Source organism: Chlorocebus sabaeus, chromosome 20, assembly GCF_047675955.1.
Source record: "Chlorocebus sabaeus isolate Y175 chromosome 20, mChlSab1.0.hap1, whole genome shotgun sequence".
In the NCBI taxonomy this organism is placed as follows: domain Eukaryota; kingdom Metazoa; phylum Chordata; class Mammalia; order Primates; family Cercopithecidae; genus Chlorocebus; species Chlorocebus sabaeus.
The window spans coordinates 27,869,652-27,889,760 of record NC_132923.1 but is presented as its reverse complement, the minus strand read 5'-3'; the positions used below and the strand labels follow the sequence as shown (position 1 = coordinate 27,889,760).

Below are 20,109 nucleotides of genomic sequence, written 5' to 3'. Positions count from 1 at the left end.
TTCCACATGGCTGAGAAGGCCTCAGGAAACTTACAATCATGGCAGAAAGCAAAGGGGAAGCCAGGCACCTTCTTCACAAAGCCACAGGAGGGAGAAGTACATGCAGGGCACATGCTAGATGCTTATAAAACCATCAGATCTCATGAGAACTCACTCACTATTATGAGAACAGCATGGAGGAAATCACTCCCATCATCCCATGATCCAAACACTTCCCATCAGGTCCCTCCCATGACACATGGGTATTATGGGAACTACGATTCAAGATGAGATTTGGGTGGGGAAACAGCCAAACCATATCACCTGTAGATCATATTCTCATTTGCCTCCTATCTTGAGCTGTTCCCTTGCTTACATGTTACCTTGTTTCACCTCAGCCCATACTTTCAGGCCTGTCTCAAAAGTTTAATATTACCAGTTGCACAAAAGTCATTAAAATCCTTTAAATGATTGATTTCTTCTGTTTTTCAGCAAGTTGTCCATCTTAACTTAGCAGAAGATTGCATGAATAAGTTCAAGCTTAATATAGAAAAACTCTGCAAAACTGAACAGGTATGTGCAGAGTCAGAAATGCCTCTGTTCATAATAAATTTCCAGGATAAACTTTGTAAGTTAAAACCTAACTTTTTGCTTGATACAGTGGTTGGTTTTTACAGAATCACAGACTCTCTCTTATCAGGGGGACCACCTAGGCAGTATTTAATATATCATTCCCCACTAATATTAACAAGTAACTGTAGAGTATCTTAGTAAACAGTCCCTCCTATTATGTATTTTTTATTTAATGGAATGATTTAAATTTTGGGAGCATGATTTCAGGGTAGCATTGTTGGCAGGACTTTCTCAGTACAGCATTTAGTGTAGCAGCCTGCAGAGCTCATTTTACAAGGGGCCTTTTATATCATGCCTCAACTGTTTAGACCATTGCCCCTAATAGAATACAGGCTGCATGTAATTTTTAATATTCTAATAGCCATATTAACAAAGGTAAAAATTTAAAAATGCAATTAATTTTACTAATAAGTTGGGTGCAGTGGTGTGTGCTTATAATCCCAGCTCTTCAGGAGGCTGAGGTGGGAGGATTGCTTGACCCCAGGAGTTTGAGGGCAGCCTGGGCAAGACCCTGTCTCTTAAAAAAAAAAAAAAAAAAAAAAAAAGGCTTTGACAACCTGATGTATTCAAAATATTATTTCAACATATAATCAGTATAAAAAGTTATTAATTAGATAATTTTGCATTATATTACTTCAAGTCTTCCAGTGGTTTGTACCTACAGCACATCTTAATTAGACTGATCCCATTTCAAGTGCTCAGTAGTCATATGTGGCTAGTGGCCACTGTACTGGATAGCATAGGTTTAGATTAATGATTTTTGTGTTCTCTGATTTATTTTTTGATTTGTATTTTGTACAAACAATAGTTTATAAGTGATGTTCATATTTTCTTGTGTAATGTCATCAGTGTTCCATTAAAATTTGACAAGATTTAATAATAGATTTTGTTTATTTGTTGTTTTTTGTTTTTTTGAGACAGAGTTTCGCTCTTGTTGCCCAGGCTAGAGTGCAATGGCCCGATCTCGGCTCACTACAACCTCCGCCTCCCGAGTTCAAACGATTCTCCTGCCTCAGCCTCTTGAGTAGCTGGGATTACAGGCACCTGACACCACGCCCGGCTAAATTTTTGTATTTTTAGTACAGATAGGGTTTCACCATGTTGGCCAGGCTGGTCTCCAACTCCTGACCTCAGGTGATCCGCCTTGGCCTCCCAAAGTACTGGGATTACAGGCATGAGCCACCGCGCCCGGCCAGTAATAGATGTTTTTAACTAAAAAATGAATCTTGATTATAGATCACTGATAGTATTTTATTTTCATTAAGGACCTGGCACTTGGAACTGATGCAGAAGGACAGAAGGTGAAGGATTCCATGCGAGTACTCCTTCCAGTTCTACTCAACAAAAACCATGATAATTGTGATAAAATAAGAGCAATTCTACTTTATATCTTCAGTATTAATGGTAATGGATATAATCACTTTTTAATGAGTGTTTTACTATTGATCATAAAAGAATCTTTGAAAACTGAAAGACAGTTGCTGAACTTGGTTAAGATAAAGGAAAATATGAAATTGAGAGAAGACTGAAGGAGATATAATTTGACTGTTTATTTTAAAAGCTTCATTCATGGGTACTACCTAAAGCCTTGAAATTATTTTGGTAGCCATTATGTGATTGTGCACTCGTATTTTTACCTATTTAAGGAACTACAGAAGAAAATTTGGACAGGTTGATCCAGAATGTGAAGATAGAAAATGAGAGTGACATGATTCGTAACTGGAGTTACCTTGGTGTTCCCATCGTTCCCCAAGTAAGAAGTCTTACGTGTGTGTATACTTTAGATATATATGTATGTATGTATGTATGGTTGTTTGTATTAACTGTGTTTTTTTTAATGTGGGTATTCATGTGGACAGTCTTCTTAAGTTCACTCTATAGATTTTGAATAAATAAGCAATTAAAGATTTTGTTCTCTTTTCCATATGTAATTTGGGCAAATGCAGTTTTCTAGTGAATTTGTATTTTATACCTTCTGTCATAATTCACTACTTATACTTTTGTCTTTATGATTCATTTATAGCAATTGTCATATTTTAGTTAAACATGTGACGTTTAACTATAATATGGCAGAGAAAATAAGTATGTATTTTCTTGATTAAAAAAATTTAGGCTCACTGGGTAGGGTGGCTCACAGCTGTAATCTGAACACTTTGGGAGATGCTGAGGCAGGATTGCTTGAGCTCAGGAGTTCGAGACCAGCCTGGGCATCATAGTGAGACCTCGCCTCTACAAAAAACAAAAAAATAGCCAGGTGTGTTGGTGTGTACCTGTAGTCCCAGCTACTCAGGAGGCTGAGGATCTCGTAAGCCCAGGAGGTCAAGGCTGCAGTGAGCCAAAATCATACCACTGTACTCCAGCCCAAAGCGAGACTCTGTCTCTTTTAAAAAAAAAAAAAAAGGGTTCAAAGTCAAATTTGGAAGGACTCTATTTAGAATCTCACTCTTTCCTATTAATTTTTTTTTTTTTTTTTTTTTTTTTTTTTTTTTTTTTTTTTTTTTTTTTTTTAAGAGAGAGGCTCTCTCTGTAACACAGGCTGAAGTGCAGTGGCGTGACCTCGGCTCACTGCAACCTCTGCCTCCCGTGTTCAAGCAATTCTCCTGCCTCAGCTTCCCACCTGGGATTATAAGCACCTGCCATCTGCACCCAGCTAATTTTTGTATTTTTAGTAGAGACAGGGTTTCACCTTGTTGACCAGGTTGGTCTCGAACTGTATCACGTGATCTGCCCACCTCGGCCTCCCAAAGTGCTGGGATTACAGGCATGAACCACTGCATCCGGCCCCATCAACTTTTTTTTTTCTTTTTTTTTTTTTTTTGAGATGAGTCTCACTCTGTTGCCCAGGCTGGAGTGCAGTGGCTCGATTCGGCTCACTGCAAGTTCTGCCTCCCAGGTTCATGCCATTCTCCTGCCTCAGCCTCCCAAGTAGCTGGGACTACAGCCATCAAGTTTTATAATACTTTTATTTTAATAGACATATGTTCTGATATGATTATAAATAAATTTTAGCATTAAAGCACAAAATACTGTTTAGTGGAGTTATGTGACCACACTCAGATTTTTTAAAGTAGGCCTCTCCACTCTTAGTTTTAAGTCAAATACATTATAGTATTTACCGGTAAATTAAATATCTTTGTTAGGAAACATAAGAGTATTATATTTGAATAGAATTACTGGTTTTTAATTTTTTCCTCTAATTTTATTAGTCTCAACAAGGAAAACCATTAAGAAAGGATCGGTCTGCAGAAGAAACTTTTCAGCTCTCTCGATGGACACCTTTTATCAAAGATATTATGGAGGTAAAAATCATTAAATTTTTTTTTCTACCTGAGTGCCTTCTTTAGAGTATTCTTTACTTTTTGTAGTTTGTGTCAGTCTGAGTATATGTATTGGGCAGGAAGTTTCTGCAGTGGTTGGAGGCTTCACAAGAAAGCCTGTATCTGGGGTCAAGGGAGGAGAGGAAACTTGAAGATTCTTTTTTTTTTTTTTTTTTGAGACAGAGTCTCACTCTGTCACTCAGCCTGGAGTGCAGTGGCATAGTCTTGGCTCACTGCAACCTCCGCCTCCCAGGTTCAAGCAATTCTCTTGCCTCAGCCTCGAGTAGTCGCGAGTATCTGGGACTACAGGTACACGCCACCACGCCTGACTAATTTTTGTATTTTTAGTGGAGACAGGGTTTCACTATGTTGGCCAGGCTGATCTCGTACTCCTGACCTCATGATCTGCCCACCTTGGGCTCCCAAAGTGTTAGGATTACAGGTGTGAGCCACTGCGCCCAGCTGAAGATTCTTTTCCTAAATACCTCAGACAAACTCATACCACTGACTGTTTCAAAATAAATAAAAATAAACACATATATGCTTTATGAAAAATACTGCTTTGTTTTAAATAACTGTATGTGGCATAAATATAATTTACTTGAATGAAAGTTCAACAAAATAACATTTGTATGTGGACCACTATTAGAAAGTGTTAGATGCCAATATTCTTGGAAATGTATTTGGATTAAAATGTAAACTTCATTATAGTTTGCTGTCAGATGAATCATGCCTTTAACACTGTGTATGCTTAGAGAACATTATTCAATTATAGGAAACTACAAAATGAGCTAATTTTAAAATTACTTTATGAGCTTAATAAAATTATGACACTGATTATTCGGTCACGATCATATAGTTTTTATTCCCCTTTTCCTTTGACTTAAACCCAGTTTATACTTTCTTTTGGGAGCTAATTTGGTACAGTGCATAACTATGATTTCTCTGTTTTGCTTGGCTAATTTTATGTCATTCACACATGCTTAAACATATATGAAAAATCTAAAGAATTTAGACTTTGTTTTCTGTAACATAAGGATTTTTTTTTTTCTTTCTCACAAGGATGATGTAGAGCTAAGTAGTTTCTTATGGCTAGTTTCTTTTTGTTTGTTTGTTTGTTTTGTTTTGTTTTTTAACATATTCCTGATCAGTTTACCATGGCTAGTATTTGTAAAATAAGAAATGACTTTCTTGAACCCCTTAACAAGGATTTGCATGTTAAATTCAGAAAATACACATTTGGATCCATGACATTCTTAGGCCTTTAGAATTTCTCCTGAAACTTGATTTCCTCCCTTCTTGCAGTCTTACTGAAATGTTCTTGGACTACTGATTACTTTGTGCCCAGTTCATGTGCCCACTTGTTAATACTACTTGTACTACCATGCTGTAAAGCAGTGGTCTCCATACTTTTCAGTTCATGCACTCCTAACCATAAAAAAAAGTGAGCATGAACCTATTGATTTATAAGTTAAGCATTACTGTAATAAAAAAATACAATCTATGTATACAGTATATTTATATACATATATCATAAAATCTAACACTGATAAAAGGGAAAATTTTAAAGAATAAAATGAAAAGGAAAACTTCACATATCCCATTGGATTGTCTTGAGTACCCCTAGGCCATAGCAGTAGTAGCTATGAAGGGCAAAGCTTTAGAAGTGTGTCAGGACTGGAATAATGATTAGAAACCCCCGGCACCATAGAACTAAAAGCTCTGATAAGGTGCCTGAAATCCTTATAACAGCATGGGGACCCTCCAAATGAAGAAAGGGAGTCATGCAGCAAATATTGGTTTAATCAGTAAATGATTTCACTAATTTTGAAGCAAATAAGATTTGCGAGTTTCAAAGAAAAGGCTAATCTTATACTAAATATTTATATCTAAGGTTCCTCAATTGCAAATGCAAGTTTTGACCTTTATGCCAAACAAAGTCCTGCAATTTACAATTTTATTGATGGAATTAACTCTTTCCTTCCCTAGGATGCTATTGATAATAGATTAGATTCAAAAGAATGGCCATATTGTTCCCAGTGTCCAGCAGTATGGAATGGTTCAGGAGCTGTAAGGTAAAATCTATAAGTGAAAATCAATGAAATTTTCATTCTACAGACTAATAATTTAAAATGGTACACAGATAACTCATGTTTGGCAACTTTCTTTCGAGTATACAATCCTGTATTTTTTTTTTAACTTGTTTTAAATGAATCCAGATAAGCAATATGAAAATGTACTTTATTATAAAAAATATTTTCATGAAACAATAAGTATTTCCTTCCCCACCTCCTCTTCCTTCACATAGCAGAGACCTTAATCCTTTTTGATAACTATTTTTGTGTTGAGGTACTTTAAACATTTAGAAAGATAAAGAATGTTACAATGCATACCCTTATGCCCAGTGCCCAGCTTATTAACTAAATCTTTATAAGTATAATTCAAGCTTCCTGTATATCACACTCTGGTTTTATTATTCTTCCTTTATTTTCTGTCCTGAATTTGGTGTTTATTGTCTGTATATCTTTATACTTTTTCTACATATGTTTGTATCCTAAACAGTGTCTTGAGTTATATCTTGCAGGATTTTCTCTTGATTGGCTTTCAGCCGTTTAACTGTGTTGTGTCTAGGTGTAGTTCTCTTTGTGTTTATTCTACCTGAGGATTGTTGAGTTTCTTAAATCTGCAAGTTAATAATTTTCATCAAATTTGGGAAGTTTTCAGGCATTATTTTTTTCAAATTTTTTTTCTTCCCCTTTGTCTCTCTTTCCTCTCCTTCCTCTCCTTCTGAAACTCCTGTTACACACAAGTTGGAGGGTTTAACATTGTCCTGTGAGTTACTCACATGTAGAATTTCCATTTGATTTTTTTAATTTCCATTTCTGACTGTTAAGATTCCCTGTTAACTTGTTAGCATGTTTTTCTTTTTAATTCTTTGATCATATTTATAACTGCTTGGAAGTCCCTGACATCTGAGTCTACTCAGGGTTAATTCCTATTGAATGTTTTTTTTTCCCCCCAAGTATGAGTCACACATTCCTGTTTCTTTGTATACTAATTTTTGGTTGAAAATTGGACCTTTTAGATAATGTATTATAGCAACTCCAAATTGTTTTAGTAATTTATGTGGACTTAAACTATGGAATATTTCTTTCTTGCTTTCTTGTAGCCACTGATGTCCTTGTTGAGTTTTTAAAATTTTAATTTTTTGTCTTAGCTTCTAGTGGTTTCCCCTATGTCTGTGTATTTTAGAGGTCAATCATTTATCTGTTCAGACACTTCAAGCCTGTATGGCTTCCATCCTCTACTGATCAAGTGGGCTTAGGGGTTGCATTCCAAAATAGGCAGTTCCAAAATAGGCAGTTCTTAAGTCTCCCTCCCTTTTTTTAATTTTTTTTTTAAATAGAGGCAGGGTCTCTCTCTGTTGCCCACACTGGAGTGCAGGAGTGTAGGGGCATGATCGTAGCTTATTATAAACTCAAACTCATGGGCTCAGGTGAGCCTCCCACCTCAGCCTCCCTGGTAGCCATGGTTCCAGGTATGTGCCACCACACCCAGCTAATTTTTTAAATGTCTTGTAGAGGCAGGGTCTCACTGTGTTGCCCAGGCTGGTCTTGAACTCCTGGGCTCAAACGATCTTCCTGCCTCAGCCTCCCAAAGCACTGGGATTATAGATGTGAAACACTGCACCCAGCCCTTTTTTCCCTCATTTTTTTCCTGGACTTTCTCAGGTTTTCCCCACACATGCATAGTTTAGCAGTCCATTAATAATGTGCAGAGAGCTTATCTTTGGCTTCTTTACTTCTGGGATTTCCTTATTAAATTTGTACCTGGCCAGGCAGAGTAGCTCATGTCTGTAATCCCAGCACTTTACGAGGCCAAGGCAGGCGGATCACTTGAGGTCAGGAGTTCAAGACCAGCCTGACCAACATGGTGAAACCCCATCTCTACTAAAAATACAAAAATTAGCCGGGCATGGTGGCACACTCATGTAATCCCAGCTACTCAGGAGGCTGAGGCAGGAGAATCACTTGAACCTGGGAGGCAGAGGCTGCAATAAGCAAGATCACAACACTGCACTCCAGCCCAGGTGACAGAGTGAGACTCCGCCTCAAATTATTTATTTGTTCGTTTGTTTGTTCCTGATTGGCTGCCCCTCCTAAGTTGAGACCACATCTAGCAAAGTTGCAGGATTTTGTACTCGCCTCACTGCCCCACCTTGAATCAAGTCTTCCACCAATGGCAGTAAAGCTATAATTTTTCTCTGACTGAGCTGGGAGAGCAGTGAGGGTTAGATGCAGCCCAGGCTAGAAGGTTACATATTCACCACCACCATTCTTACCAGATATGTTAGCAGATATTCAAGATTAAATGCTTCTCAATTTGTTGTCTGCCTATGGTTTCCAGTTAACCTGAAATGTTTTGTTTTGTTTTGTTTTGTTTCCCCCCACAATTTCATCCATGTATATACTTGTTTTCTCAGAGGGGAATCTCCTGACCACTTTATTCTGCCATGACCACAAGTGCTCTCTATATTATGTTTTTAAACTTAATGTAGTATCATATTGTGTGTCCTCCTGCAGTCTGCTTTTTTGTTTCCCTCACATTATGTTTGTGAAATTCATTCCAGACTGATACGTGCATAAATTTTCACTGCTAGTTGGTATATAATTGTATGAGTATAGCAATTTATTCATCTCTTTTCCACGTGATAGAAATTTAGGCTCTCTCAAAACTGGCATAATTACAAACAGTATGCAGTGAGCATTCTTGTACTTTTACATGTATCCAGGTAGGGTGCTTGCCTTAGACTGAGGACTTTTCTTTAGTTTTATTTTTTCCTTTTCTACAAAAGGTTTGGAGATTATGTTATCTATTTATATTCTTGTAGCAGTTTATTACTACACATATTTGACTCAACAAAGTCTAAGATTAATGAGTATCCCTGCCTTCCTCTTGAACCATACAAGAACCTTAGACCAACTGGATGTAAACCATGCACCCCTTAAATGTTATAATACTTCATTTTTGTTCACTTTGTATCGTTTTTACTCTCCATATTACTAAGCAGCATTATTGGTTTTTTAAAATTCAGTTATATGTGCATGTGAACCTGTTAAATCGCCCACCACCCCTTTTGTGTGGGCTCAGTTTCTTTCTGAAGTGTATCCTTTCATGTGGGTCTGTTGTTGGTAGTCTTTTTTATTTTTTTCCGAGACAGAGTCTTGCTCTGTTGCCCAGGCTGGAGTGTGGTGGCGCGATCTCAGCTCACTACAACCTCTGCCTCCCGGGCTCAAGCAGTTCTCATGTCTCAACCTCCTGACTGGCTGGGATTACAGGTGTGCACCACCACACCTGGCTGATTTTTCTATTTTTAGTAGAGATGGGGTTTCACCATGTTGACCAAGCTGATGTCAAACTCCTGACCTTGTGATCCACCCACCTCAGCTCCCAAAGTGCTGGGATTACAGGTGTGCGCCACTACACCTGGCCAGTGGTGGTAGTCTACAGTTTTGTTCGTTTCTTCATTTGGTCGTTGTTCTTAGCCAGCTATGAATTTCTAAGAGCTGAGGTATGTTCAGTCAACACTTGTAGAAAATATTCTGCTGTTTCCAGGGTTCTACTTTAGCTCTTGGGAAGGTGGAGGGGGTCGTGTTTTCTGTCACTCTTGTACCTTGGTGAATAATTAGCCTTTTTTCTCTGGTTGTTTTTCGTCCTTGGTTCTGTATATTCCCTGTGCTATGTGTATCTGAGGATTTATTTTTGTTTCTTTCTTTGGGATTCATTTCTGTTTCCTGAATCTGAGGATTTACATCTTTCATAAATTCCTCAAATATTGCCAATTACGTAGTCTTGGTTTTGTTGGAACATCTTATTCTGTCATAATGTCTCTTAATCTCTTATACTTTTTTATTTCTTCTGCTGGTGTTTCATTCTAGAAATTTTTCTTCAGATTTAGTTTTCAGTTCTTTAGGTCTCTCTTACTTGTGTCTCATCTGTATAAGCTGTTTTTTCTTTTTCTATTTTCAGTGACTTTATTTTTCCATTTTAGAAGTTCTCACGTTTCTTTTTTAAACATGCTTGGACTTTTTGTTCTTATTTTGTCATACTTTCTATCCTACTTTATTGTCTGTTGTCATATTAAACATACCTAATTTGTAGTGTATATCTAATAATTTCACTGTTTTACACTCTTTGGGTTCAGTTCTGCTGCCTTTTATTTCTGCAGACTCATAGTTACTTATTTCCATATGTGTTTTCTACTTTTGAATGTTGAGTTTATTTTGGTAGCCAGCATTGAGAGCGAGTCCCTTCAGGCAGGTTTTGCATGTGCTTTTACCAGATTAGGTTTTTTTCTTTTTGTGTTAATTTCTCAGTCTGGGTTTCCTCAGACCAGGAAGGTAGTATAATTAACACCTAAGACTCTATGTGACAGGCCTGTGGCTAAATTATCAGGGGAGAAGCTTCCTTGCATCTCCCCTTGCCTTTGAGGGTGTCCTGACCTTATGCCGGGTGTCAGCTCCCAGTCTCTACCTTGCACAGTACCGAGGGGTCGGTCCCTTGTGTGCTAAGATCGGAAAATACTCCACAAGGCAGACCAAGCCTCAACTCAGTTTACCATTCTAGTATTTAGCTTCCTTTTTACCAATAGCCCCTGGAGATTTCTCTGACTTGTTTACTGTCAGCTGTGCTTTAAAAACATGTTTGCTCTTAATCAGTGCTCCTTGGTACTATTTAGAGGGAAGTTTTCAGGATCTAGGGATTTAATTATCTTTATATCTCTCAGTCTTCACACATATGTGAAACAAATTAAATATAATCCCATTGCTCTAAAATTGCTACTCAGAAGCTTAGAAATTATTAGAATTGTTTTGAGCAGTGTTGTCTCCTTTTCGTTTGCCTTCTTACTCTATTTCTGTCTGTTGAAACAGTTTTTAAACCAAAGTTATGTTTTCAATATGTCCTTGACTTTGTATGGGAAACAGGTCTTGTTCCTGTTTCATCTTTCAAAGGGGAGGGAAAATTTTAATTTTTAAAATTTGTTTCCTGTTGTTCACTACCTCATTCTTTAAGGTAATGAATGGAAGCGATCATCTGAAAGGCTAGATTAAGAATTTTTTTTTTTTGAGACAGAGTCTTGCTCTGTCACCCAGGCTGGAATGCAATGCGTGATCTTGGCTCACTGCAACCTCCGCCTCCCAGGTTCAGGTGATTCTCCTGCCTCAGTCTCCTGAGTAACTGGGACTACAGGCATGCGCCACCATGCCCAGCTAATTTTTGTATTTTTAGTAGAGATGGGGTTTCACCTTGTTGGCCAGGATGGTCTCAATCTCTTGACCTCGTGATCCGCCCACCTCAGCCTCCCAAAGTGCTGGGATTACAGATGTGAGCCACCACATCCAGCCAAGAACATTATTAAAAGTTTGCTGTGGGGCTGGGTGCAGTGGTGCACACCTGTAAGTCCAGCTACTTGAGGCTGAGGTGGGAGGATTGCTTGAGCCTAAGAGTTCGAGGCTGTAGTGTCCTATGATGGTGCTGGTCCGCAGCTGCTGCACTGTAGCCTAGGCAACATAGCAAGACCCCATCTCTAACAAAACAAAAATTTGCTATGAGATCCTATATTGCAAGGCGTTCTAGGTCACCCAGAACAGTGACTCTCAAAGTAGGTAACAAAATGAACCATTGGATACTTACTTTTACCTAAAAAAGAAGAAATTAAGTTTTGCTAATATATACTAGTACATATATGTTATTTACATGTTAATATATTTGTTTATAAATGGATGTGTTTATTTTGAAATATTTACTTTTCAAATAAAAGCTAAAAATTTTTACCAGTGGAACCTGTGAACAAAAAAAGTAATTCCTATGATCTAGAGCAATGCTAGCCAATAGAACTTTCTGCAGTGATAGAAAGGTTCTATATTGGCACTGTCTAGTATGACAGCCACTGGCTACATGTGGCTGTTGGGTACTGGATATGTGGCTAAGTATGGATGAAGAACTGAATTTCTTATTTCATTTAATTTTAACTAATTTAAATTTAAATAGCCTCATCTAGTGGCTACTATATGGGACTCTGGGGATCTACAGCAATCTAGAGGAGGAATGGTAAAAGTAATGACTACTATTTATTGAGTACTTACCTAACACCAGATTCTGTACTTAGTGTGTTCTGTACATTGTTTCATTTCATCCTTGTAACAGCCTTTAAGGTTTAGAGAGAAGTTAAGTAACTTGCTGAAAGTCATACTGAATCAAAAACAAGCAGAATAAAAATAGAAACCCAGGTCTAATTCTTAACAGCCGACCTCCTACCATCATAGGTTCCTGAATTCCATTCCAGCAAGGAACAATCGAATACACGTCGGTTCCAAAGTAATACTTGCCCCTTTCCCCTTCACATCTTCAAAACCTTTTTCAGTGCCACTAATTTTTTTTTAATTTCAAGAAGCTGCAGACTTCTCAGGTATATTATTTCTTCTTATGAAATAATAAGGGAGGGTGTTAGCTCTACTCTATAGGTTAAAATGCCCAGCCAGATTATGCACGATTTGTTAAAATTGTTCTTGAAATGTGGCTGTTCTACTTAACTCTTGGTGCTTTAGTCATACTATGGTTAAGTCATTTCCTTAAAAATCAATGTAATTGGGCCAGGCACGGTAGCTCACGCCTGTAATCCCAACACTTTCACGCCTGTAATCCCAACACTTTGGGGAGGTCGGCAGATCACAAGGTCAGGAGTTCAAGACCAGCCTGGCCAACATGGTGAAACGCTGTCTCTACTAAAAATACAAAATTAGCTGGGCATGGTGGCATGTGCCTGTAATCCCAGCTACTTGGGAGGCTGAGACAGGAGAATTGCTTGAACCATTACCCGGGAGGCAGAGGTTGCAGTGAACCAAGATCACTCCATTGCACTCCAGCCTGGGCTACAAAGTGAGACTGTCTCAAATTAAAAAAAAAAAAAAAAAAAAATCAATGTAATTGGTAGCAAGTTTAAGTTTGGTTAAGTTAGGCTTTTTAAGTCTACAGGTATTATGGCTTTGGAAATATTTATAACATGTTTACTTTTTTTTTTAATTACTTTTTAGTGCTCGCCAGAAACCCAGAGCTAATTATTTAGAAGACCGAAAAAATGGGTCAAAGCTGATTGTTTTTGTAATTGGAGGGATTACATACTCTGAAATGCGTTGTGCTTATGAAGTTTCTCAGGCACATAAATCCTGTGAAGTTATTATTGGTAAGACTTTTGTTTTCTTCTTTTCTGTTTTTAAACACAAACTCTAAATGCAAAAGTATACATGTAAAATGTTATCTCGTGTTACACATTTGAGACAAAATTTAATGCAAAAAAATTGTTAACCATAGAATGTGTTTTATCTGATGTGTGCTGGGTTTTTTTTCCTGGTTGACGTTTTGATAGTTTTATTTTCAAACATGCTTATTTGAGGAAAAGGTGCTTGCTCCTTTAAAATAGTATGTTCTATACATTTGTTTAACCATTAAATAGTTTTTGATGTACAAATACATTTCTACTTAAAAAATATTTTGAATTTTTTGTGGCTATGGATATGACATTGGCAAGGCCTGTGTGGAATTAAGTTTTAAGAATTTCAGGCCAGGCTAGTGGCTCAGGCCTATAATTCCAGCACTTTGGGAAGCCGAGGCAGAAGGGTCACTTGAGGCCAGGAGTTTGAAATCAGCCTGGGCAATAAAGCCCAGTCTCTACAAAAAATTAAAAAATAAGAATTTCAGTCAAAGCCAATGATAGGTAAACTCTCCTGACCCATGGAGGTGCTGGATCTGTGTGTTAAGCCTTGACCTGCAGCACTGCTTAGTGGGTCTCTATTATCGAACAATAACTGTTGTAGTGCTAAGGATAGGGTAATCCCCAGTTTTGCTCTTCAGTGTGCCAATGTCTAGCACAAAGTAGACAAAGCACTAGGAATGGCCACTGTTTCTGCAAAGTTACTGAGCATGCTCAACGGTGAAGAAGGATTGAAATATTGCAGTGTAGGCAGATTTCAGGAAGATGTCTTAGAGAAATTTTGTTACATTGCGCCAGGCTACTGCACTTTACATACTTGAAGGACAACACATTATATTAAGCGAAGGAAAACTGATTTAACTGCTGGCCTCTGAAAAATTCTCTTTTCTCCTCCCAGGTTCTACACATATTTTAACTCCCAAAAAGCTGTTGGATGATATAAAGATGCTGAATAAACCCAAGGATAAAGTCTCCTTTATTAAGGATGAATAGCTTTTCTTTTTGGAGGGTTTAGAGATTCTTACTAATATGTTGAACTAAAATAGAAAGAAAATGTTGCTGTCATGTAATTTAAACAATGTAAATATTTTATGGAATAATGGCTTTTCAAATACATTTCTTAAGGAACTGTTTATGATTATGTATTACTGGATTTGTCATTTTTGATAATTTAAATATTGCTGCTGCTTTGTAGATGATGAGAAGAAATGTTAAAATGCTTTCTAAAAGGAAATTTTTTCACCTTTGGAGCAGAATATATTAGAGTTGTGGGTAATTTCTCACAACCACCTATGTACATACTAATTACCCATTGGATACTTACATCTAAACATCTCATGCTGAAGTATAGTTTTTTGGGAAAGAATGATTTTAAATAAAGAGATTGTAAAAGTAAAAACTGTAAATGTGTATGTATGATAGAATTGTTTCCTCTAAGTGTAGTTTTTCTTTCAACTAAAATTCACAGTTTGTTTTATGTGCAAAATAATTCAGTCATTAATAGAAATGGAGTGATTTCACAGTGTATACTATTTTGCCACATACTTCTAAAGAACACAATTTTATATAATTTTGAAATCATGTGTGTTTAAATTAGAATACCAAAAATCATGAACATTCTAAGAGAAAATAAATATAGAATTTTAAAAATTATTCTGGTTTGTTTTTTCTGTAGGGGAGAGGGGAAAGTTAGAAATTTTAAAAGTTCTAGAGTAACAAAGAAGAAAAGGAATCTACCGTAATACTCCCACCAAGATATCTCCTAATGACTTTTTCAAAAATAATGTAATCTCTGTGTAGGGTTAGATAATATATGTCTGCAGATGTGTTTTGTTAAACAAAGGGAACATCTTTGTTTCAAATCTGTTCTTTTACTTGACCTCATAGTGTTCTGTCATACAGCAGACCATAGTTTTATTGATTCAGAGTTTTGCTCTTATAAATAATGCTGCATTGTTTGGGTACATACCTTTGCAGACTTACACAGACATTTCCATAATGTAAATTCCTAGCAGTGGTCAAGGGATTTGTGCATTTAAATATTGACAGATACCCATTTTTAATTTTTTTTTTTTTTTTTTTTGAGATGGAGTCTCGCTCTGTCACCCAGGCTGGAGTACAGTGGTGCAATCTCGGCGCACTGCAAGCTCCGCCTCCAAGGTTCACACCATTCTTCTGCCTCAGCCTCCCGAATAGCTGGGACTACGGCACCTGCCACCATGCCCGGCTAATGTGTTGTTTTTTTTTTTTTTTGGTTTTTTGTTTTTTTTGCTTTTTGTTAGTGTATTTTTAGTAGAGACAGGGTTTCACCATGTTAGCCAGGATGGTCTCGATCTCCTGACCTTGTGATCCACCCGCCTCGGCCTCCCAAAGTGCTGGGATTACAGGCGTGAGCCACCGTGCTTGACCCACTTTTAATTTTTACGTAGATAAATCCATCACTTTTCCATTTTGACTTCTGAATTTCACGTGCTGCTTAGAAATACCTTCCACACTCCAGGATTATAAATTCATGCATGGTTTCTTCTAGAACATTTTGATAGTTTCATTCTATTTTTTACAGGTAACTCACCCATCTGGAATAGATTTTAGTGTAAGAATGTGTGCTAGATATTGTCTCTTAGCACTTGGCATGGCGTCCCATGCCTCCTTACCCCATACCACAGGGGACGAAAGGCTAAACATGAAGTTTTTCACACTCTAAGAAAAGTAAGGTCTGAACAGTTTACATTCTACCAATGATGTGCACTTGGTCAAGATTTGGAGGCAGAGGCCATCTACTATGCCAGCAGACAAGCTCCTGCAGACAAGAATTGTTTGTAGCAGCCAGACTCCACATTTTAGTGTCTTGTCACCTGCTTCATGGGTATGAGTTAATGCTGTGGCAGCAGCACTAGCTTCCTGTCCTTTGGGTCACAGATGGTAAAATGATCGTGGGCCTCCAGTTTCTGCTCCTACTGCTTTTCCAATGATTTTTGTAAGGACCTAATTCTCTGTATTAAATGCCTTTCTGCTTGAAATATCTAGAGAAGTTTGTTTCCAGCACGGAACCCTGACTTGATAAGAGTATTTCATAATGGCCCAGCTTCTCTCCTTTCTAAACAGCCAGATGTTATACCAGATCCTATTGGGTAATCTCTCTTTCCCCAACTAAACTGAAATACCACGATTATCATAGACTAAATTTCCATTTGTATTGTGGTCTATTTCTGGATTCTCCTTTAATGATGTACAGTTTGTTTTGTGTTTCTTTTTCCCTGTTTCAATTCATGGTATGTTTTAATATGTAGTGGAAGAAGTTCCTATTCCATCCACCTAAATTACTATTATTTTTCAGAAATTTTCTATCAAATTTTTCTAGGTGAACTTTAGTATCATTTTATTGAGTTCCCAAAAAAGCTATTTTGGTATTTTCATAGGATTTGCATTGTTTATAGGTTAATTTAGGAAAAATCGACATCTTTTATAATATGGAAACTTGATATTCAGGAATGTGGAATGTCTTTTCATTTAAATCTTTATAACCTTCAGAATCTTCATTTTCTTCATATAGTTACTGCACATTGTCAAAATATCTTATTTTTGTAGTTCCATTGTGGGTTGAATCTTCGATTATTTTTCAAATGGGTTGGGATACAGAAAATTTACTTTTGATTTTTTTTTTTTTTTTTTTTTTTTTGTAATAGAGACAGGGTCTTGCTATGTCACCCAGGCTGGAGTACAGTTATGTGATCATAGCTCACTGGAATTTTGAACTCCTGGGCCATAGTGATCTTCCTCCCTCAGCCTCCCGAGTAGCCAGGACTACAGGTATGGGCCACCACATCTGGCTAATTTTGTTTGTTTGTTTGTTTTTTTGTATAGACAGTCTCACTGTGTTGCCCTGGCTGGTCTCAAACTCCTGGCCTTAAGCAATCTTCCTGTCTCAGCCTCCCAAAGTGTGGGGATTACAGGTGTGAGCCACTGTGCCTGGCCAACTTTTGATACGTTAATCGCATAACTTTACTAAGTATTGATAATAAAGTAATAATATACAAATGCTTAGTGCTTTCTATTATTAACTCATTCCATCTTCTCATGTATTCCTGTGAGCATAGGTACTGTGATTATCATCTTTATTTTAAAGCTGAGGAAACTGAGACCCAAGAGATAAATGTAACTTGGTGTGGATCAGTGCATGGAAAGGAAGGGCTTGGCACAATAAACAGCCTTCTTTGCAAACTACGCATGAAAACAATATATCTCCAGTAAGAGGACTAGTTTTTGGTGTCTGCATTTTATCGAGATCTTTGTATGCCTCAGTAACTCCCTCTCCAGGGTTAGGACATGTGTAGAATAGGTATTTAGATTAATCCAATGGCCTGGAACAAATGGAACTAAGAGTGTGATGACAGCAAACACTGGGCTGTTTATTCATTTGATCACTTAATATCTCAGTGACCACTTTATCCTGATCACACTGATATCAGATGCTTTGGGTCCTATATTTCACATATATGTTAAGCTTTGAATTGCAGAGACCTTTTGTTTACTAAACCTCTTATGAATTTGAAGCCATAAGACGTCATCTCACATAAATTCTGGTATGAGCTGATTTTTTCCCCCATAGAATTAGCAATTACAGGCCAAAGCAGGAGGATCACTTGAGCCCAGGAGTTGGAATGAGCCTGGGCAACATAGTGAGACCACATCTTTTTTTCTTTTTTTCTCTCTCTGTGAAGAGTCTGAAAGTAGTGAGACCACATCTCTACAAAAAAAGGAAGGAAAAAAAAAAGGTTGGGTATGGTGACACGCACCTGTGATCCCAGCTACTACTCAAGAGGCTGAGGCAGTAGGATTGCTTGAACCAAGGAGGTGCAGGCTGCAGTGAACTGTGATCACACCTCTGCACTTCAGCCTGGGCGAGAATGAGTCCCTGTCTCAAAAAAAAAAAAAAAAAAAAATTACAGGTTTTGATTTCAAGACCCAGGAAAAGACTTTTTTGTTGTTGCAACCAACGGAAACTATTTATTCACTGTCTCTGAAACACAGCTTTGCTTCCTGTGGAAATGTGCTTTATTTATAAAACAGTGGATTCACATTATTCAACCATATTAGTAAATAAATACGGAGATCTTTATTAATCCTGTTATCCTGTTTCCTAGACCCTTCGCCTCCACTGCTCCAGGGTCACAACAGGAGTTCACAAGTTCTCAAAATTCTTGGATTTGAGCAACAAAGGGCCTGACCCCACAGTTTATTGTGTAAGACATGACACCTCCATAGCTCAGTTCTTCCCTAGCTATTCTGTACCCTTTGTAAGTCCTATTGGGATGCAAGCAGATTTCTCCTAAAATCAAAGGAGCAAGAAATGTCTTCCTCCTATAGGAAAAGTTTTACCACCAAAACAATGTTTTGTCTGTTAAATATAAACACATACTCATGTTTAGTACAAATTAGGCCTATTTTATATAATTCATTAACAGCAAGATTACAATAGAAAGGATAAAAAGAAGATATTTCTTTTGCAAACTCTAATAGTTAACTAAAGGGGATAGCTAGAGCTTTCTTTTAAAGATGATAGGCCAGGCGCAGTGGCTCACGCCTGTAATCCCAGCACTTTGGGAGACCAAGGCAGGCAGATCACCTGAGGTCAGGGGTTGGAGACCAACCTGACCAACATGGTGAAACCCGGTGTCTACTAAAAATACAAAAATTAGCCAGGCGTGGTGGTGGGCGCCTGTAATCCCAACTACTCGGGAGGCGGAGGCAGGAGAATCACTTGAACCTGAGAGGTGGAGATTGCAGTGAGTCAAGGTCCGGCAATTGCACTCCAGCCTGGGCGACAGAGCAAGACTGTCTCAAAAAATAAAAATAAAAAAATTTTTAAAAGATGATAAAAAGCCCTCTACAGAGAGTCCCATTGCATCCTGCTGGCAGCTTCAAGCAGCCAGAGCACAGCTAGACCTTGGAGTAAATACTAAGAGGCCTCTGCCCCCTGGAGACTGCCGGGTGTTTCTCTACAGCACCACTGTCCTCAGGCAATGCTGAGCCCTTGACCCCCAGCATTAGGGGTACCATTACTTTTACTTTACAAGCTTGTTTTTCTGGTTTACTACTGGAACAGAATTAGAAGAGAGGTCATAAGAATTGACACAAGAATTGTATGAGGGAGGAGATGGCCAAGACTACAGAATCAGTAAGTATAAAATTATCCTTGTAAATCAGAGCCTAGTGCCTTTCTAGAACTCCTTCAGGGCATTGCCTGCCCTTTTTTGCTATTTCTTAGATTAGTGGTGTTACAGTGATTACTCATCATGACCCCTGATCTTCAAGGAAATGGAAAATTACATTTAGAATATGGTTTGATAAAGCAGAAATGGGCCACATTTTTAAATCAACAATGATTTTAATTGCCAGTTTCTATAAATGTTCATTTGAGGGATTTAGAAATACTCGTTAATGGTAGACGTTTCTGACCAAGGTTCCGTGGATCTCTTTCAGGGCGTCCATGAACTTTTAAAAATGTATTCTCTTCCACGAGAAGGAAAAGCATGGGGGAAGGGAGACTCCATAGCTTTCACCAGATTCTCAAAAAATGAGCCCAAAAAGGTTAAGAACAAATTAATCATATAAGAACACTTCAAGCCAGAGAAGTATGTAATTTTAAACTTGGGGATGAGATAGTGGTACTTGACATACAAAACAGATTAGCAAGTTGTGATTAAATTTAGATATGTAATGATGCTGGAAGCTCCTTGGAACTGCCGAAAAAACAAAATGACCTAATTGGCTTTTATTAGCAATTTATGAATCAGGCAGCATCCCATCTATGAAATAGAAAGGCTGAGCACAGGAGTGGGCTTTATAGGCAGAAAAGGCAGAAGAAAACAGAAACAAGGAACAAAAGGTGTCTTTATATGGGTTAAA

General features: G+C 37.7%; 1 protein-coding gene across 2 annotated transcripts in view; it reads left to right on the top strand.

Annotated features, from left to right (window-relative positions):
- The window catches only part of STXBP3 (syntaxin binding protein 3), a 61,086-nt gene extending 46,233 nt beyond the window's left edge, over positions 1 to 14,853 (top strand). For both annotated transcript variants that reach the window (XM_007977754.3, XM_037998150.2), the window contains exons 13-19: positions 472 to 552; positions 1,878 to 2,016; positions 2,259 to 2,365; positions 3,819 to 3,911; positions 5,919 to 6,004; positions 13,025 to 13,173; positions 14,099 to 14,853. In XM_007977754.3, coding sequence (XP_007975945.1) covers positions 472 to 552; positions 1,878 to 2,016; positions 2,259 to 2,365; positions 3,819 to 3,911; positions 5,919 to 6,004; positions 13,025 to 13,173; positions 14,099 to 14,193 — 750 coding nt within the window. In that variant the 3' untranslated portion in view covers positions 14,194 to 14,853. The remainder of the gene's footprint in view (positions 1 to 471; positions 553 to 1,877; positions 2,017 to 2,258; positions 2,366 to 3,818; positions 3,912 to 5,918; positions 6,005 to 13,024; positions 13,174 to 14,098) is intronic.
- Positions 14,854 to 20,109: the final 5,256 nt, after the last annotated feature.